This window comes from Larus michahellis, chromosome 15 (assembly GCF_964199755.1).
Source record: "Larus michahellis chromosome 15, bLarMic1.1, whole genome shotgun sequence".
In the NCBI taxonomy this organism is placed as follows: domain Eukaryota; kingdom Metazoa; phylum Chordata; class Aves; order Charadriiformes; family Laridae; genus Larus; species Larus michahellis.
In genome coordinates, this window is record NC_133910.1 from 2,390,625 (window position 1) to 2,407,201 (window position 16,577).

Sequence of the window (16,577 nt, forward strand, 5' to 3'; positions counted from 1 at the left end):
ACCAGACGCCCCTATGCAGTTCCATTCATCCCACATGCTCTGTCAAATCTCTATAGCACGCAGACAACCACTGCCTCACGATGACCCCCGCATGCCCCAGGCTATGGCTCGGGGCACATTCTGATCTGCTGTTTCCTATTCAGGCAGCCCTGTTCCGCAGTACGGCCTCCGTCAGACCACGCAGCAACAAAGACGCAGAGCAGCAGGCCCTGCTGAAATCTCCTTTGGAAGTTCAGGGTTATAGTAGGCAAGTACTGGTCAGAATGGGGACAAAGTGGCAGAACTAAACACAGAGCTAATGCACGAGCTGTTAGAAATCAAAGCCTTAATTTGCCAACTACAACACGGACTGGCTGTGCCTGCACGCTCGTACCACACTTGGGTCTCACTGCTGCTGCCTACTGGTTACTGACCACATCCAAGATCCCACATGGGCACGTTACAACAACCAAAACCAAAGGGAACCAACAATCCAAAACACGCAGGACAGTAAGGTGCTCAATGAACAGGAGGACTGCTGGAGCCTGGTTTCATATATGTTTGTACCCTGGACCCCCCCTCCTTCATCCCAGCAGCAACAGACCCCATTCACCACAGCCATGGGGAAGACAGATGCAAAAAAGCTTGAGTTGCTTATGAATTCATTTTGGTCTGGTTGGGGACAACTAATCATAGAATAGTTTGGGTTGGAAGGGACCTTAAAGCCCACCCAGTGCCACCTCCTGCCCTGGGCAGGGACACCTCCCACCAGCCCAGGTTGCTCCAAGCCCCGTCCAACCTGGCCTTGAACCCCTCCAGGGATGGGGCAGCCACAGCTTCTCTGGGCAACCTGGGCCAGGGGCTCACCACCCTCACATGTCTTTGGTTCAGCTATCACATCAGTGTAAGACGATTAATTTGCTTGTCAACTTAGTGAGGTTTTTCCATCGTCTGATATCTGACATACACCTCGGGGTACAGACTGACAGCCGTAAGTACTCGCCCCACTGCAGCTTGCAGCACTGTACTTGCCAGCCGACCACAGCAGCCCATGGGTTGCGTGCTACTAGCCCGCTGCAAACAAAGTGAAACGCATCAGCTTGTGTAGCCACAAAGGATCTCAAAACTAACGTGTGTTACTTCAGAAGAGGAGCAAGGTAGGAGTGTACACATCAGCTACCACGGCTCCACCGAGGAGCTGCCACTCTGGAAGCTCCCCCGCAGGAGCTCAGCTGTTTGTATTCACGTGTCCATACGATTAGAAAAGTTAAAGCCTTGTTTTTACCTCTTCCACACTGCATTCAAACGCACCAGAGTATGCACATGAAGTAAGCTTTTATTTTACTTCTCTAATAATTTTATTTTTAAAATAAGTAAGTATTTTAAGCTAGTATGCATTGGTACAGTCTAATTGCTCACTTGGGTTCACTACTGCAGTCCATCAGCACACGGGGCTTCAACACTAAATGAAGAATCACTTTCCACCCCTTCATTCTGCTTGGCAGAATGAAAGTAGAAGCTATGCTGATCTATAAGAGAAAAACGCCAAATATAAAAGCTGTTAAACGGCCGGGCCCTGGAACTTTACTTCTGCTACCAAAAAATATTTGTATCTTAATCAGAGCACAGCAATGCTAAGCTAGATCTAAGGGATTTTAAAAAGCCTAGGCTGAACACGCGAGACAGAGCCCAGGTGTATACACTGAGATGAAAAGGACTGGCTGCTGCAGACACTGCACTGCTTAAGGAAGAGCAGGAGGAAAAGCAAAACGCGACTGTGAGAACATTCAAGTGATGAAAGCACCGTGCGTCACATTGAATCATGTTTCATTGTAAAATCTTACGCAGTCTCCTGTGGCCATACAACGATGCTGAGGGTCTGTCCACCCTGCACCCTTTTCGACAGCAAAGAGAATCTAATGATTGCTAGTGAATATCTGTATATCTGTTGAAAAAAAAATACAGCAGCGAAAATTCATAACTTGCCATGTAATCAGTCCCACATTGCTGGCTGTCCCAAAGACAAGAAACCAGCGTCCTTTTTGAAGTGTAACGAGCCATGCGGTAGACGAACTGAAGACTAATCCTTCAAGGGAGCACCAAACACCAAGCACTTTCAGAATTTCCATTTGGAGGACAAAACCTACTACGGCCTTAGTTTGGAAGAAAAGCGCTCAATAAATAAGGACACTTGTTAGAACAGAATAAAACTAAGCACTAGGCGCACCATCTCAGAGACTCAAACAGGCACGGCTAGTTGTAGTCGCTGTAACTTAGGTGAGATTGTGGGGATCTCACTGCCAGCAGCGGAGGCTTGAGCAGCACATGCTGGGTACGGTCACTCCCTTCCCTCGGCAGTGGGGGCAAAATGAAAACACGATAGAAAATGTAACTGCACACCACAAGAGAATAGGCTTTTGCTTGTTTTGTTAGGGGACCGTTTTCCCTAAGGAAGAATGACCTCCAGAGATTATAGTGAAACAAGTCGTTATGAGAAGTAAGACTTTGTTCCAGCAGGTCCTGGTACTGATCTCCTCCTCGACTCTTTAAAGGAGGTAACACCCAGCAAACAGTGCCAAGTCTCAGAGACAAGGAGGTTTATGGAGAATTCAGGAAGTATCAGGAGACTGCCAATGTGTAGCTAAGCTTTACCCTCTCTGAACAACGGCTCTTCCAGGGCTGCACCCAAGTGCCAGACTTCTTCCTTCTTACCCAATAAAGCCATCTGTGCTGACAGCCGTCAAATCCTTCCAGTGCTGTTCCCAGCAGTGGCAACTTTCCGAGCGAGAAACTCACTCAGCAGAATTAGCCTGTATGCTACTACTTTTCCTGCTCCGGGTTATAACTACTAGACCAAGGCTGATTCTAGCCGGGGCGCCATACCCAATATACGTGACAACACAGCTTGCAATGGGAAGAGCTGCAAGGCACTCAGAGCGCTCAGGTGTGCTGCAAGCCCCCACTGAAACCCCCACCCCTAAACCTCTGATGAGACGGTACCAACCAGAGCCGAACTAACGCGACTTAAGCAAGTCCACTCAGATTCAAGCTGTCTCCTATCACCAAGCAGACATTAACACAGCACAGCTCCACCAAAAGCAAAAACATACCAACAGGCACTATTAGGACTTAAGGAAAGGACTACTAGGACTATTAGGACTGCAGGGAAAGATACTAATTAGCCACTAGCACAGAGATCCACTGCTGTCCCTTACTGGTATTCAGGCAACAGTCCTGCAAAACACATCCTTGCTGCAAGCTGAGCAATCACCATATCACACGGCTGCAAATCTAGACTTCCAAAATGCTTAAAAGACATGTAGTTAAAAACCAAACTCCAGCAAATATCCTTCCTCCTTCATGCTCATGAGTCTTTCCAAGGGGAGCAGCGATTCCAGAAAGAGGCCTAAGGAGCCTTTATCCCTAGTCAGCCCACATTTAATCTCCTGTAATACACGCACCAAAATACAGCATCACATCTTACTAGAAAAAAAGGCAGCAGCAGCCTTGTTACAAGGCAGTTCCTCGGATACAAAGGACTGACATACTGAGACGGCAAACAGGCAGGTTTTTCAAATACCCCAAGAAATAACTCCACGGGACCCCAAAGCATTTTTGACCGCTCTGCTTGCAAGTGCACCTCCAGGAAAAGCCAGGGACCGTGCTGCTCTTTCCTGCCTGTCTCCAGGGGCTGCTGCCAGCTGGCTCCTGTCATGCCGTCTGTGTTCAGCAATGACTCGTAGCTGCTGAAATACCCTGCCCTAGCGATGATCAGCCAGGTCATCTTCCTTCCTAGGTGTTGCATTAAGTATTTTGAGATTTTTTTGTTGTTTTGCTTCAAATGTTCAGCAGGGAAGAATGCACGTATTTCATTTCGTCAGGAAAGAGGGTGGGCAGAGAACACATGCCCAGCAGTGGCAGGCAGAAGAAGAGGCTTCTTTCCTTTCGGCACTTGGACCAGAGACTGGGTGGATTTTGCTCTAGAAACCCAGGAAGGGAACAACAGCGATGAGAAATTTGTTGAAAAGTCAGGACTTCACAAGCTAAAAATACAGATCACTTAAGCCACCTTCATAAGTGCAGGAATCTGAGATCACAAAACCTGTGTACATACTCGTTTGCAGTGGGCTCAGAGAGGTCTGTGCAGCATCACAGAAACCCGAGCTGGAAAGAGTCACATACGTCATCCAGATGACATCTCTGCAATGATGACAGCACATCCCAACAAGGGTCCAGAATGATGGTCTCTCCACAAGCAGGCTGTAGGAGCTTCTTTAAGGACTTCTCCATGGTGAAGAACAGTTTTCACCTGACCCAGAATTCATACTGACCTTTCAAACGGAAGAAGGCACAAAAGCAACTTGACAGAGGAGCTCTCACGACAACTAGGCACTTTGCAGGTACTCTTGAATCCCAAGTGATCCTACTGTTACACAGCACTGCAGAAACAGCTGTCAGGTAGGGCCAGCCTCCAAACGTGGAAGGGCAAAACTGCTGAATGTGAATAGATCGCAACAGCCTGCTGAATCATTCCTAAAATCCAGCAGTCTTCCATGTCCCAGTCAAGAAAAAAGCAGCAAATTTTAAAAAGAAGAGTGGGCAGTCTGGACAGCACTGCTTGTCCTGCCCCACGCTCAGGTGGCACCTTTACACCAGAAGGTTTGAGAACGGCAAAGGAAGCACCGAACTCCAGGAGTTCCACGTTCTTGGCTCACCTCGGGAAACAAGGTTTCCCAATCAGCACGTAAAGTCCAGCAGCATTTCTGAAAGGGGAGGGGGGATGGTTTTCTTACAGTTAAGCCTGCTGCAATACATTCATCTGTCATCTCTCTATTTGAGGTTGTGATGTTTCTCCCCCCAAACAGGCTTTCTTAGTGAGGCTTATGTGACAATGAAATATCAGCATCGTCCCTCCAGCCACAGCCAGTGGATCAAAGGACAATCCATGAGATGCTCTGATGCTCAGTTTCACATTCCTTAACTCATTCCTGAAAATCCGCTGGCAGATGCTGCAGTCCTTACAAGTCTTGCTGGTGACAAACACAGAGGGCTGGAGCTGGTGAATGGCTGCGTAGCAGTACCTGAAAAAAGCACCATCTTCCCTGGGATGTCTGCCCCACTGAAAGGAACCATGAGCAACTCCAACACTCTTCAGTAAGAGCCAAAACCACCACGACTAAACCACCTGATGCAAAGAAACAGGAAAGGCTGGCATTTTCTGAGATACGTGTCACGTGCTTGTCACTGGGAAACCCCTTTCCGAGCTGTGTCCAGCACAGCGACTACCCGAGCAGCCTCCCCAGAAGACCCAGGGTGAAGTTACTGCTTCCTTACAACCGAGCAGGGAGCAAAAACATCTGGGACCCTCACTTGTTTCTGTGGATTCCATCCAGGGCAGCACAAAGACAGCTCTGGAGAGAGGCTTCTTCTCCCTTTCCGCAGCCAGAGGGGCACCTAGATGGAAAGGAACATATTTATGGCTTCCTAAGCTAGCAGGATATTCCCCGCGCAGGTTCACGGACAGTTCCTTTGACCTAACCCTTTGGCATCATTAGGGGCTTCCTTCTAGATGGTGGACTGGCAGTGGGGAGAGGTAAAATGCGAGTTTGCAGACACAGGTCCGTAGACCTCTATCTACTCTTCATTCAAACTGTGTTCCTGCACAGAAGTTACGAGCTTTACACCTGCATTTTACAGTCAAGTAGAGCGTTGCCAGTAAAATCAGTTGCAATCTACATCAGAGCTCAACTTAAAAGGTGTCTAATGGCAAAATTCCTTGAAAAGGGAGCAGGACCGAGCCCAAAGTCAGCAGCAACCCCTTAAGAGGATTAAAGTATTCGAAGTTACATTAGTAAGGATTAAATAATAATAAAATCCAGAAATTTGGAAAGGGCAGGAACCCTCACACACAAAGGCACAAGCCAGCTCCTAACTGGGGGTTAGGAAAAAACTTTCCCTGTGGGCAAACTATTCCAAGATCACACATTTAACGATCGTTTACTTCCTTCCCACAAACATTTGGCCTTTGTCAGGAACACAGGAGACATCTGGGTACGCACTGGCTTAACCCAGCATGGTGCTTCCCATGCTTCGCGAAGGGGCGTCCTCGGTCTGCAAACTACCAAGTCAAGATAAAGGTAATCCCAAACTCTCACACAGAGGGGCAAATCCCTTGAAATTACCAAAAAAGGGTACAAGATGTTAGCTCACCTTCAAGTTGTCAAGGGGCTAAATGCCAGGTGAGAGGGCATGGAGCCACAGGCTTGTGCTCGGTTGCTCGGTGAAGCATTTCGGAGCTTAGTGCCAGCTCCCAAGAAGAGCTGCTGCAGATGCACTCAGCAGCTACAGGCCTGACTTCACCTTACAGCACTTTTTAAGCTGCTTTCAAGTAGCTGGCCAGTGAATTCTACAAATTCCGTGATGCTTTATCCAAACCATGTGTCAGCTGAACATATCAGCACGATGGAGACTTAAATGCAACCATCCAGGGCGGGCTGTAATCCCTCCACGTTTGGAAACTTGATGCCAGACTAGCAGGAAATTCCATACAGAGGGGAATATCCTGAATTACTTTCTGATTAATTATTCATCAATAGCCTGATGGTCACATGCTGTATTTTTTTAAAAACATTTTGGGGAAAAGGTGTTTTGGGTACTACTCACTGGATGCTGAGAGAGAAAAGACTTCCCAGGCATTCTCAGGGTGTTGCACGTCAATTAATTTCCTTCTCCCATAGTTAAAAGTATGTTAAAGTTGAGTCCACGCAGAGAGCAAATACCAGCAATTTAAAGTGAAAATATTACAGCGGTCAATGATTATCCCCAAACTCAGCATTACAAACCAGGATATTCAGACTCCATGGCACAATTCAGACACCCCAGACAATGTAACAGCAGCAGATCTAGTTTCCTACTTTTCATTCTGGTGTCACTTCAGGGCAGCATTGAATTCTTTTTTATTCAAATTGTAACTAAGTGTAAGATAAAGAATGTTGAAAAGAGATACTTAATATCCTACAACCAGCAACTTGACAAGGAACAGCATAATTAAAAAAATAAGTGTACTTGTACATACGTAACTTGTTGATGGAATAAGTTTTATTTTTTATATCAACAAGGATGCTGAATTTTTTCAAAAAAGCGAAAATTTTAAGTGAAAAAAAACTCAGTTCAGCCCACATTATGGAGTTACACACTAAAGACAATAAAGGCCATATTTCAAAATAGTTTGGCTGGGAACATACACTACTCTATCTGCTTCACAACTGTTCAGATTAAATGACATAGCACCGAGAGTTTCATAATGGAAAAGCAAGCTTCATCTTGACTTTTTCCTACTCATTTATTCTTGACTAGAGATTTTGTTCTCGCATTTCCAGATGGGAATTCACAGGGAGTATCACTGCTTAGTTTCCAAAGTGGAAAGGAAAAGTGGTAGTTAAATGACTGAGCAGCACTGAAGAAGAGATCCTGGCTCCACAAATCTTCATAAAGAAGAAAACCAAATTAAAATAAACTGGGAAGGATGCAGAGCCCTCCTCTGTACAATCAGGTAAGATGATCGAGAACTCTAACCTTTTTGCTTAGGTTGAAAGGAAGAGACCTTAAGAAGGTAATCCTTGTATTTCTCTGCCTTCCCTGGTTATTAAGATCCTTACAAGTGACACTAATGAGAGCTGTGGTGAGGCAAGCTGGATTACTCAACAGTACAGGCTGCTGCATCTTTTTTGGCTTACAAATGATTGGGATAGAGCTTTCAAGAAATAAAAAAAATATTTAAAGTGTTTTGGTTTTTTGTGTGCTATTCAGGTTTATAGTTGAAATGCCAAAATGCAGCTCAGCAGACAAAGGTTGTTGAGGCTGAAAGAAGAATCTGGAATAATTAATGGCATTGCTGTTTGTACACCTTTTCTCTTGCTAAATTGTGAACCATGTCGGAAGATGGAAAGTGTATCCCTTCTTAACGAATGGTGGAGGGATGTATTTCTACCTTCAATAAAGCTCTCCTGGCATTTTCAGGACAAACTGACAGATGATCAGAACAGTCTGGGATTACTAAAATTCTTATCCTTTTTTAGTAGAATAAATACATTTCTTCATCAATTTTGCTGCCTAGGAACTCTGTACGAGATGTGTTGCAAAGTATTAACATCCAGATTTCTGTAAACATGGTCTATTTGGTCAGCATCTGTGAAAGGGGCAGAGATTTCATTTTTATGGGTATATTATCAATTTTCTGTATAAGATCATGTGAAGATCAGATTTATAGACAACTGGAAAGCCTCTTTTTCTAAAGCCTTGTATTTAAACTACATACAGAGCAACTGGTCCTCTCCAGAGCTATGAACTGCAGGACTCGCATGAACGTCACAACCTCCAGCATGACTGCCCGGGTGTCAGGCTCCTGAGCACACTTTACGTGGTTATAAGGCAAGACACTCAACAGGATACCCGAAGTGAGAACACCCAAAAAGAGCCCTTAGTATAACAGTTATGTTATATATATATATATATATATATATATATATATATATATATGCCCCTCTGCTCTGCTCTGGTGAGACCCCACCTGGAGTGCTGTGTCCAGCTCTGGAGCCCTCAGCACAAGAAGGACATGGACCTGTTGGAGCAGGGCCAGAGGAGGCCATGAAGATGATCAAAGGGCTGGAGCCCCTCTGCTGTGAGGACAGGCTGAGAGAGCTGGGGGGGTTCAGCCTGGAGAAGAGAAGGCTTCAGGGAGACCTTATAGTGGCCTTCCAGTACCTGAAGGGGCTACAGGAAGGATGGGGAGGGACTCTGGATCGGGGAGTGTAATGACAGGATGAGGGGTAACAGTTTCAAATTGAAGGAGGGGAGATTTAGATTGGATATCAGGAAGAAATTCTTTACTGTGGGGGTGGTGAGGCACTGGAACACATTGCCCAGGGAGGTTGTGGCTGCCCTGTCCCTGGAGGTGTTCAAGGCCAGGCTGGATGAGGCTTTGAGCAACCTGGTCTGGTGGGAGGTGTCCCTGCCCAGGGCAGGGGGTGGAATTAGATGATCTTTAAGGTCCCTTCCAACCCAAACCATTCTATGATTCTGTGATTCTATGTCAGAAGAGCAACTTCAAATTTACCCTATTAAAATTACCCTATTAAAAAAATAGGAACTGTTACCTATTTCACTCAGCCTCAAAAAAGATGCTGGTGCCGTAAATGCGAAGGCCCTGGGTCAGAAGCCGCAAACAGCAGCAGGGAAAGGCAAAGGGAAATGGATCCCCCATGGTACCAAACACCTGAGAAACCCCAGTGATAAACTCTCTCCCATTCCAGTCCTGCAATATCCTCAGAGGAGAATGCAAGAGCAAGACAGGAGTAACCTGTGTTAAAGTGCAAGGGCCAGCACTGCACCTTGGCAAGAAAGTCTTGTTCCAGGGGGGAGTGAACGACCCCAGCCCAGAGCTGCAAAGGTGCTTTTGTGAAAGGCAACACCTACAGCACTGACGGAACAGATCTCAGGCCTTAAGGTCAACATTTTCTTCACACTGTAGATCCCAAAACTAAGTTCCATATTATTTTCTTAATGTCCTCCTCCTGCACTGAAATTTATCATTCTTGGTCTCAGCCCATTGGTCATTGAAATTTGAAGATGAACATATTCATCTACTTGTTAGGCAAATGGGAATCTAAAGAGACTTTACCTACTTAAAATGCAAACGCATTAGAAAAATAAAATCCATTTTTATTGCTCTCCCCACGGAGTGGGAGAATTATTAAATAAGAACATTGGAAAAATTAATCACAAAGTTGTAAATGACTAACCATTCACTTTGGCAAGTGTGCGTGGGTGTGCACGCACACACACATCATTTACATCAGGCTTTTAATTGTGTAAGGCATTAGTAAGTTTTACCGAGCACAACAGTGGAACTTTCCATTTTTTGCTCTGTTACCTCTCAAAAAGTACAAGGAAATCAAAAGCTAAAATTTACTTCAAGGAAACATTAAGGTTGCAAATTTGAATATTTAAAATTAATCAAGAACTGGCGATGCCGAAGATCCTTAATGTTAAATTAACACCAGCAAACCACTTATATATCTTCCCGTCACCAGTCGGAACATTAAAAACACCATATCCTGTATGCCTAAGGTCTGGGAAAGAAAACCTTAATTTTGAATATATTAATTTCATGGTTTAAATTCACAACCCTCAAAATGTTTTTGCACATGCAAGGCATTAGCAGTATGCCTCCACAGTTAACGTTTGCAAGGCATATTCCAGCCCACATCCTCGCTTCTAACCTTTCACTGCTTTTTCAAATAAATTCCCTCTTAGGCTGAACTTTCTCATGCTTAGTCAGAGCCCAAAGGGAAATATGTTTTTAAAAGATCAGGCCAATCATTTTTATTTATGGGGTTGTGAAATATTTACTATGTATTCCATTTTGGAAAAAAAAAATTTGCAATTTTCTTTTTTCTCTCTTGTAACTAAATAATGTGACATAGTGCAGACGCACACTCTTCACGGACGCTGCCCTGTACACAGGTGACGGGTTTGAATGCATTTAGCTAAGAAACTGGAAAGAAAAACATCATTCTATGTGCAGCTTACAACATCCTCAGACCCAGATGAAAGTTAGTGCCCTTCCTACCACCGAATGTCTGATCTTGGCTCAGCACCCAGCTACAACCTAGCACACAATAAGCAAGTATGATACTACTAAGAATGGGGAAGGAGGAAATAAAGCTCACAGATGACAGCACAGCTGTATTTAATTTTTAAAGCCGTGCCTCCTGACCCACCGTCAGCCTGATAAGAATTACAGCCAGCTACCAGGAGCTGGGATACGATCACAAACTACAACACATTTTGCACTGAGGCATAAATGCTTCACTACATCGAGGTACTTGACAAGAAGGACTGAAGATCTGGCAAAGAGCAATGAGTCAGACATCATGCGGCTTCCACTAAAAAATGTGCTGCAATGTGGGAGCTTCAGCATGAGAGAGCTGAACAGGCTGGCAATGTCCCTGGCAGCCAGCTCTGCTGTACCAGAGCCATGTGCTTCCCTCCAGGCTATGGCAAAGCCCAAGCTGGAGTCAAGCTCTGGACCACTGATGACGATGGCACTCAGCTAGTAACACAAAACCCAAGAGATAGTGGGTTGTCCTGCCTGCTTCACCACGTACATAGCTGGGACTGGAATACCTCTTCTGAAGATCATTTTGGTACCTCTTGTACATAGTTACCTCTTGCACAAGGATATCTATCCTTAAAAGCAGTTATTTTTAACTCTGTGACACTGCAGCAGACACTGTGCATCCCTGCCTTCCTTGGTATTTGCTCCTATGTGACACAGCCCAAGGAAAATGTGCTGACTGGCATTTCCTTCCCTAGACTGCACCAGTAGAACTGGTAGCCTTGGAGCTGAAATGCTTCTCAGCTTTTTATAACTGTAGTTTGCAGTATGGTTTTAGGCTGTACTACAGCAGTCTGTCACTCAAGAGGAGAGGGGAGTGTGGTCCATCCATTTCTCAGTCTCTTCTTGAGGGCCAGTTTTGAGCTGGAGAGGATGCTAAAGCCTGGACTGGAACAAAAGAGCTCACGAACTCTTCGTATCACCAGCTGCGCCCTGTCTTCCCTGGAAGACGTATCTGTGCTTTTCTCTCTGTAGGATACTAGTATCTATGTAAACCTTCGATAACACAAACTTTGTACCCCCAACACAGTAACACAACTCACTTCAATACGGAAAGCAACGCATAACACATTAAAAAGCTGCTATAAACTGGGAAGGGTGATCAAGTCTGGCCATAGAGGGAAAGATGAGACTTCAGTTTAATTGCAGCAAAGCAGAGTTAAGATTGCCTACAGGCAGAAAATCCCACCCGGCGCTAGCAGGGAAAGCAGTAGGAAAGGCCACATGTCTGAGACATTGAGGGAACCGTCTGCACAGTGAATTTCTGAAGAACACACTGGAAAAACAGCCTTGAGGATGTTCTATCTGTGAAGCACTGAAACTTTCTGGAGCCCAAATCTACTTTTAAAATTCTTGCAAGCTCCCACCTATCAATGAGAACTTGCAAGTTTTTGTCAGAGACAATCACCAATTTCATCTGGTCATTTCTATCCTGCCTTTGTGCAAGGGAAAGGAGTCCTCTTGAGATGACCAGAAGGAAAAGTACACTCCAATGCTAGCTGAGAGTCATGAACTCTAGTTGCCGGAGCAATCAGCAGCTGCTCCTAATGAACAGACACTCGCTGCCCTCACATACAGCCTGATGAATGCCGCCGGTTCACTCTGCGCCCTGCAGCAGGCTATGAGCTTGTCTCTTGCACAGTCTTTCCAACCCCTCTCTCAGCAGGGTCCCTAACTCAGGCAGCTCCTCCAGTGAGATCCATTACTGACACCAGCACAAGCCACTTTTACTTGACCACAGGGGAAAGGCTTTTCCTCCCTTGGGAGAGCACTGCTGAAACCCATCTCCTCTGCAGGGGACGAGCGGGAGGCTACAGGCTGCTGCTGTGCAGGGCACGGGAGTTACTGTTCCACAGCTTGGCTGGGTGGCTGCTCCTGTGCAGTGCCACCGACTCCTGTTCTACAGGGTGCTCCTGCTCAGGGGGCTGGGGGGCTCTGGCCCAGGGGTATCACACTCTGTCAGGTCAGCCTGTGCCTCCCCCCAGCCCTGCTGGCCACGGCTTGGATGCAGCCCCTCTCCCCTGTGTACCGCTGCTGTCCTCAGCCGTGCCTCAGGCACGCAGGGGCTGCTGCTCCTCCTTGGTTCTGCCAGGTCCCATATACCTCTCTCCCCACTGTCCAGACACGGGAACATTAAGGCCTCTGGTATAGCCTTTTTTTTCTGCCCCAGTAAATACCATCACTTCCCTCTTTCCTCCAAAGGGCACCATGGAGACACTCCTGCCTCCTTCCAGGAGAGATTTAGGGAGGACACTCTCTCTGTAGTGCCAGAACTTCCCATCTACCCCAGAAAAACTTCATACCACAATGGTCTGGGAAGAGCCGCTCCTTGGGGTGTGTGGAGGTGACATAACATTGCCACGCAATATCCAAAGACCACTTTTTGCGTGCAACCTGGTAACTCAACGTGGCGGTCTGAAATATTGATGAATATCGTCACCCTGTGAGATGGTAACGCTAATTTTCAAAAATTATCTGTGAACAGGAAAAAAGAGTTCCAACACAACAGAGAGGCCAACAGGAACAAAGAAAAAGCAGGTTGTGTTACTTGGGATCAATCTAAGGATTTTGTGGGATCTGGCCTAGGAGCTTTCAACCTATGGGGCTGGACACAGCAAGCACAAATGCAATAGGAAAGTTGCTCCTGTTTCTACTATGATTTAAAGCAAGAGCGAAGGAGGCTGTCAGGCACTGGCAAGCAAAGGATGGTCTGGGCTCACAGACAGGATTGGAGAGGCTGGACTCGCAGGCATCTCCCAAATGGTGGAGTCCACCGAAGAGCTGTGTAGGAGTAACCTGCTGGCAGCATGAGCACAGGGATCTGCTTTTCAGAAATGGAAAAAAATCCAGCTTTGCCTCTTAAACAGAATTGTACGTATGCAAAAGCAGGAGATGGAGACAGAAAGAACAGGATCTACCAAAAACCAAACATTATTGGTCTTCCAACCTCCAGCAAATGTCACTGAATTGCCATAGTAACAAACTGCAACACCGCTAAGAATGAAAGCAAGTGGAGCATTTGAACTGGGTTGTTTTACTGGAACTGCTTTCTCGTCTTGTTTTCCTGCACACCACAGAGTAACTGGCTGGTGCCATGCTGACAGAGCAAAGTTCACACTCATGGCTAGTACTGCCTGTGAGCATCACCTGCTTTTAAACTACAACCTGCTTGTCATGGTCCTCAAAAAAGTTGTTACCAGGGCAAGAGAAGAGAACAGAGCAAACCACGCTATCAGCAAGCTTCCCTAGACTCAGCCAACCTGACTGACACAATGGAGATGAATTCAAGGCTCCCAAAATCACCTCTTCCTGATTATTCCCACTTTTAACAGCATTTTATTTAAAGATTCCAGAAATGGTAGGATTCTTCCCCACAATATTAATCAGTATTGTTCCATCAGGCTCAGGACTTCTCCCCTGAGAAAAGGAACGCTCACTAAGTCTCAAATAGCTAATGAGACACGTGAAATTAATAAACCAGCTATACTTTAAGAAACCTTCAGCTTTTAGCAATTCTTCCCCTCCCATTTCTCTGTGCATTTGCTGTTCAGCTTTCTTTCACAGGGCACAGAAATGCAATCCAACAGCACAGAGCTGCACCCAGCAGACAGGGACTGGGCTGCAAGCCCAGAGACTTGCGCTCTCTTCCTTTGCCACTCGCCCGCTGGTTGCCCCTGGCAAGTCACTTTCTCTGCTGCTTCCCCGCCTGCCTGCAGGACAGCAAACTCCTCTGTAAAGGGATCCGAGGCTCACCCAGGCAAAAGGCTTGGAAGTACTAGGGACTAGTAACACTATTTGCTGTACTTGTTAACATTTGGTATTTTGAAAATAGGCAAGTTGGTATGCTGTAATTAGGCAAGTGCCATATTAACAATTGCCAGAGCAACCTTAATTCTGTCCTAGGCTGGTCCAAAGAGGCAGAGACACTATTAGAAAAAGCAGGCAGGCAGAAACTGAGATGCTTACGCACTCCCAGATGAATTAAGGTTTCATGGGCAACCATAAAATTCACAGTCTAACTTTGACCTCTGCAAGCCACTTATGGTTATTTTGGAGATGTTCTTGTACATAAGTTCCTCTTTCCTACAGAAAAGGGCAGGAATAATACCAAAATCCAATATCTTGAATATTACAGTCCATAATCTGTAGCAGAGTTACAGATCTGGAAACAGCGAAGGCTACCACGCTCTGGAGCCCAGGGCTGTGCTGGTGGAAGTTCCTGAAGATGAGCCCAGAAACAAGCTGTCAGCATGGAGACCATCCTGGATTTTCTTCCTAACCCAACCGCAGCTCCCAGGTACAGGCACTCCAGTGTGTAGGACTGCTGACAGAGCCTAGCTCTTAAAAGTATTGCCCCAAATTGTGACGTGCGCTGGTTACAACCTGCTTCATGACCCAGCACAGTGCAAAGACCTGTTCATGTCAGAGGTGATGCTTCCCACAGCCGCGTCCCCGGCACACTGACCCTGCTGGTGCAGGGCTTGTGGACCCCTGCTTGCCAGTGGTTTTATTTAGCTACCTGTCAGGTTGCCAAGAATTTACCGTGGTATGTGAGCAGCAGGAGGGAGACTGTTTTTACAAAGTTTGCAACTCCCCTAAACATGACTGGAATTTCCATGGAGAATGAGGGTGCAGATCTAGCCCAAACACCTTCTTTCTGAGGACTTCCAAAAGTCTGGAGCAAACCACAGATGCATATGAGCATCTCAGAAAAGACTGCCAGACTCTCCTACAGGAACAGCCAGTGACCTAGATGTCAAACTGATAGGAAAAAATATCAAATAGAAAGTTTTTTTCAAAACCTCTCTCCTCCCTTCCTCCTCCCTGAAAGTCAAAATTGGTAGCAGTTAGACAAGCCTTTTTATTAGCACATTAGCACTGTGGGTTGCATTGTTTTCTTCTCTCTACATGTGGGAATTCTGGTCTTGGACCCTGAGCCAAGGCTAGAAAAGTATCTCCCAAAGCCATGTAACTATGTCCCCAGGAGCACATCGTCTCCTCAGTACCACAGATCTGTGTCCCTCCGTGAATGGGTCAAAAAAAAAAAGGGGGAGTCCCAGAGATACAATCTATAGACTAAAACCCCCAAAGGCTGAAAATAACCAACCAAATGCAACAGTTTTCCCTCATGGGAGTCTTCAAAGTGCCTTCCCAGCTGGAAAATCTAAACACCACTGTCTCCTTTTTAAGCAGGCAGCAAACAAACAACTGGCCTCAGCTGCGTCCCAGCTTGCCCCATGGCTCCCTTCTTCCCAGGGAAGAAAAAAAAGACCAGGCCAGCCCTTCCCATGGCAGCCCTTCTTACCACAGTCCTTCGGACCTGAAAGCAGGGGAGGTTACAACACAGCTTCACCCACCATGTCAGTAACTCATCCTCCCAACATGCACGCCTTGCTCTCAGACCCAGTATGGTAAGATGCAGACTTTGCCTCCCAAGAACAAACACAACTCATTGCTCTCAGGATAAGTCTTCGGAGCACAACTCAGCTAACTGCCACCAAAGCTCGATTACTCTGGGACCACGCAAAGATTCTCTTGCTGTGCTCTGCAGAGACAGCAGCTGAGATGTCTCCTCACTTGACACACAAAGTTGCCTTCACCAAAACTTTTCAGGTGCTCCCTGTGGCCATGAGTAACAGCTGCTTCCAGAAAGTCATCATGGAGAAAACTTGAACAGCTTTTAAAACCCTGCACTTCTAGGTATTTGAACTAATGCCAAGGACCCACTGCTGGCCAAGGGAGCTCCTCATCCACACCAGTTTAGGATGGATGCAATCTATGCCCCAGAGAGAAGCACATGAGAGAAAAAAAGATCTTGCTGTATCTTTTAGATAGTGAGAAATTTTGGAAGAAGGCAGCAAACCATGACTGCAGAGCCCATGACTCTAGAGGTTCCCAATGAGATAGAAATAGCAAAGGA

The 16,577-nt window shown here is 46.1% G+C and overlaps 1 protein-coding gene across 2 annotated transcripts in view; it reads right to left on the bottom strand.

Annotated features, from left to right (window-relative positions):
- The window catches only part of ZNF618 (zinc finger protein 618), a 163,549-nt gene that overhangs the window by 39,460 nt on the left and 107,512 nt on the right, over positions 1-16,577 (bottom strand). Inside the window, exon 7 of one of the 2 annotated variants that reach the window (XM_074608346.1) lies at positions 5,350-5,433. The exons of the other annotated variant lie outside the window; for it this stretch is intronic. Within the exon in view, the coding sequence (XP_074464447.1) occupies positions 5,350-5,433 (84 nt within the window). The remainder of the gene's footprint in view (positions 1-5,349; positions 5,434-16,577) is intronic. 2 annotated transcript variants of the gene reach the window in all.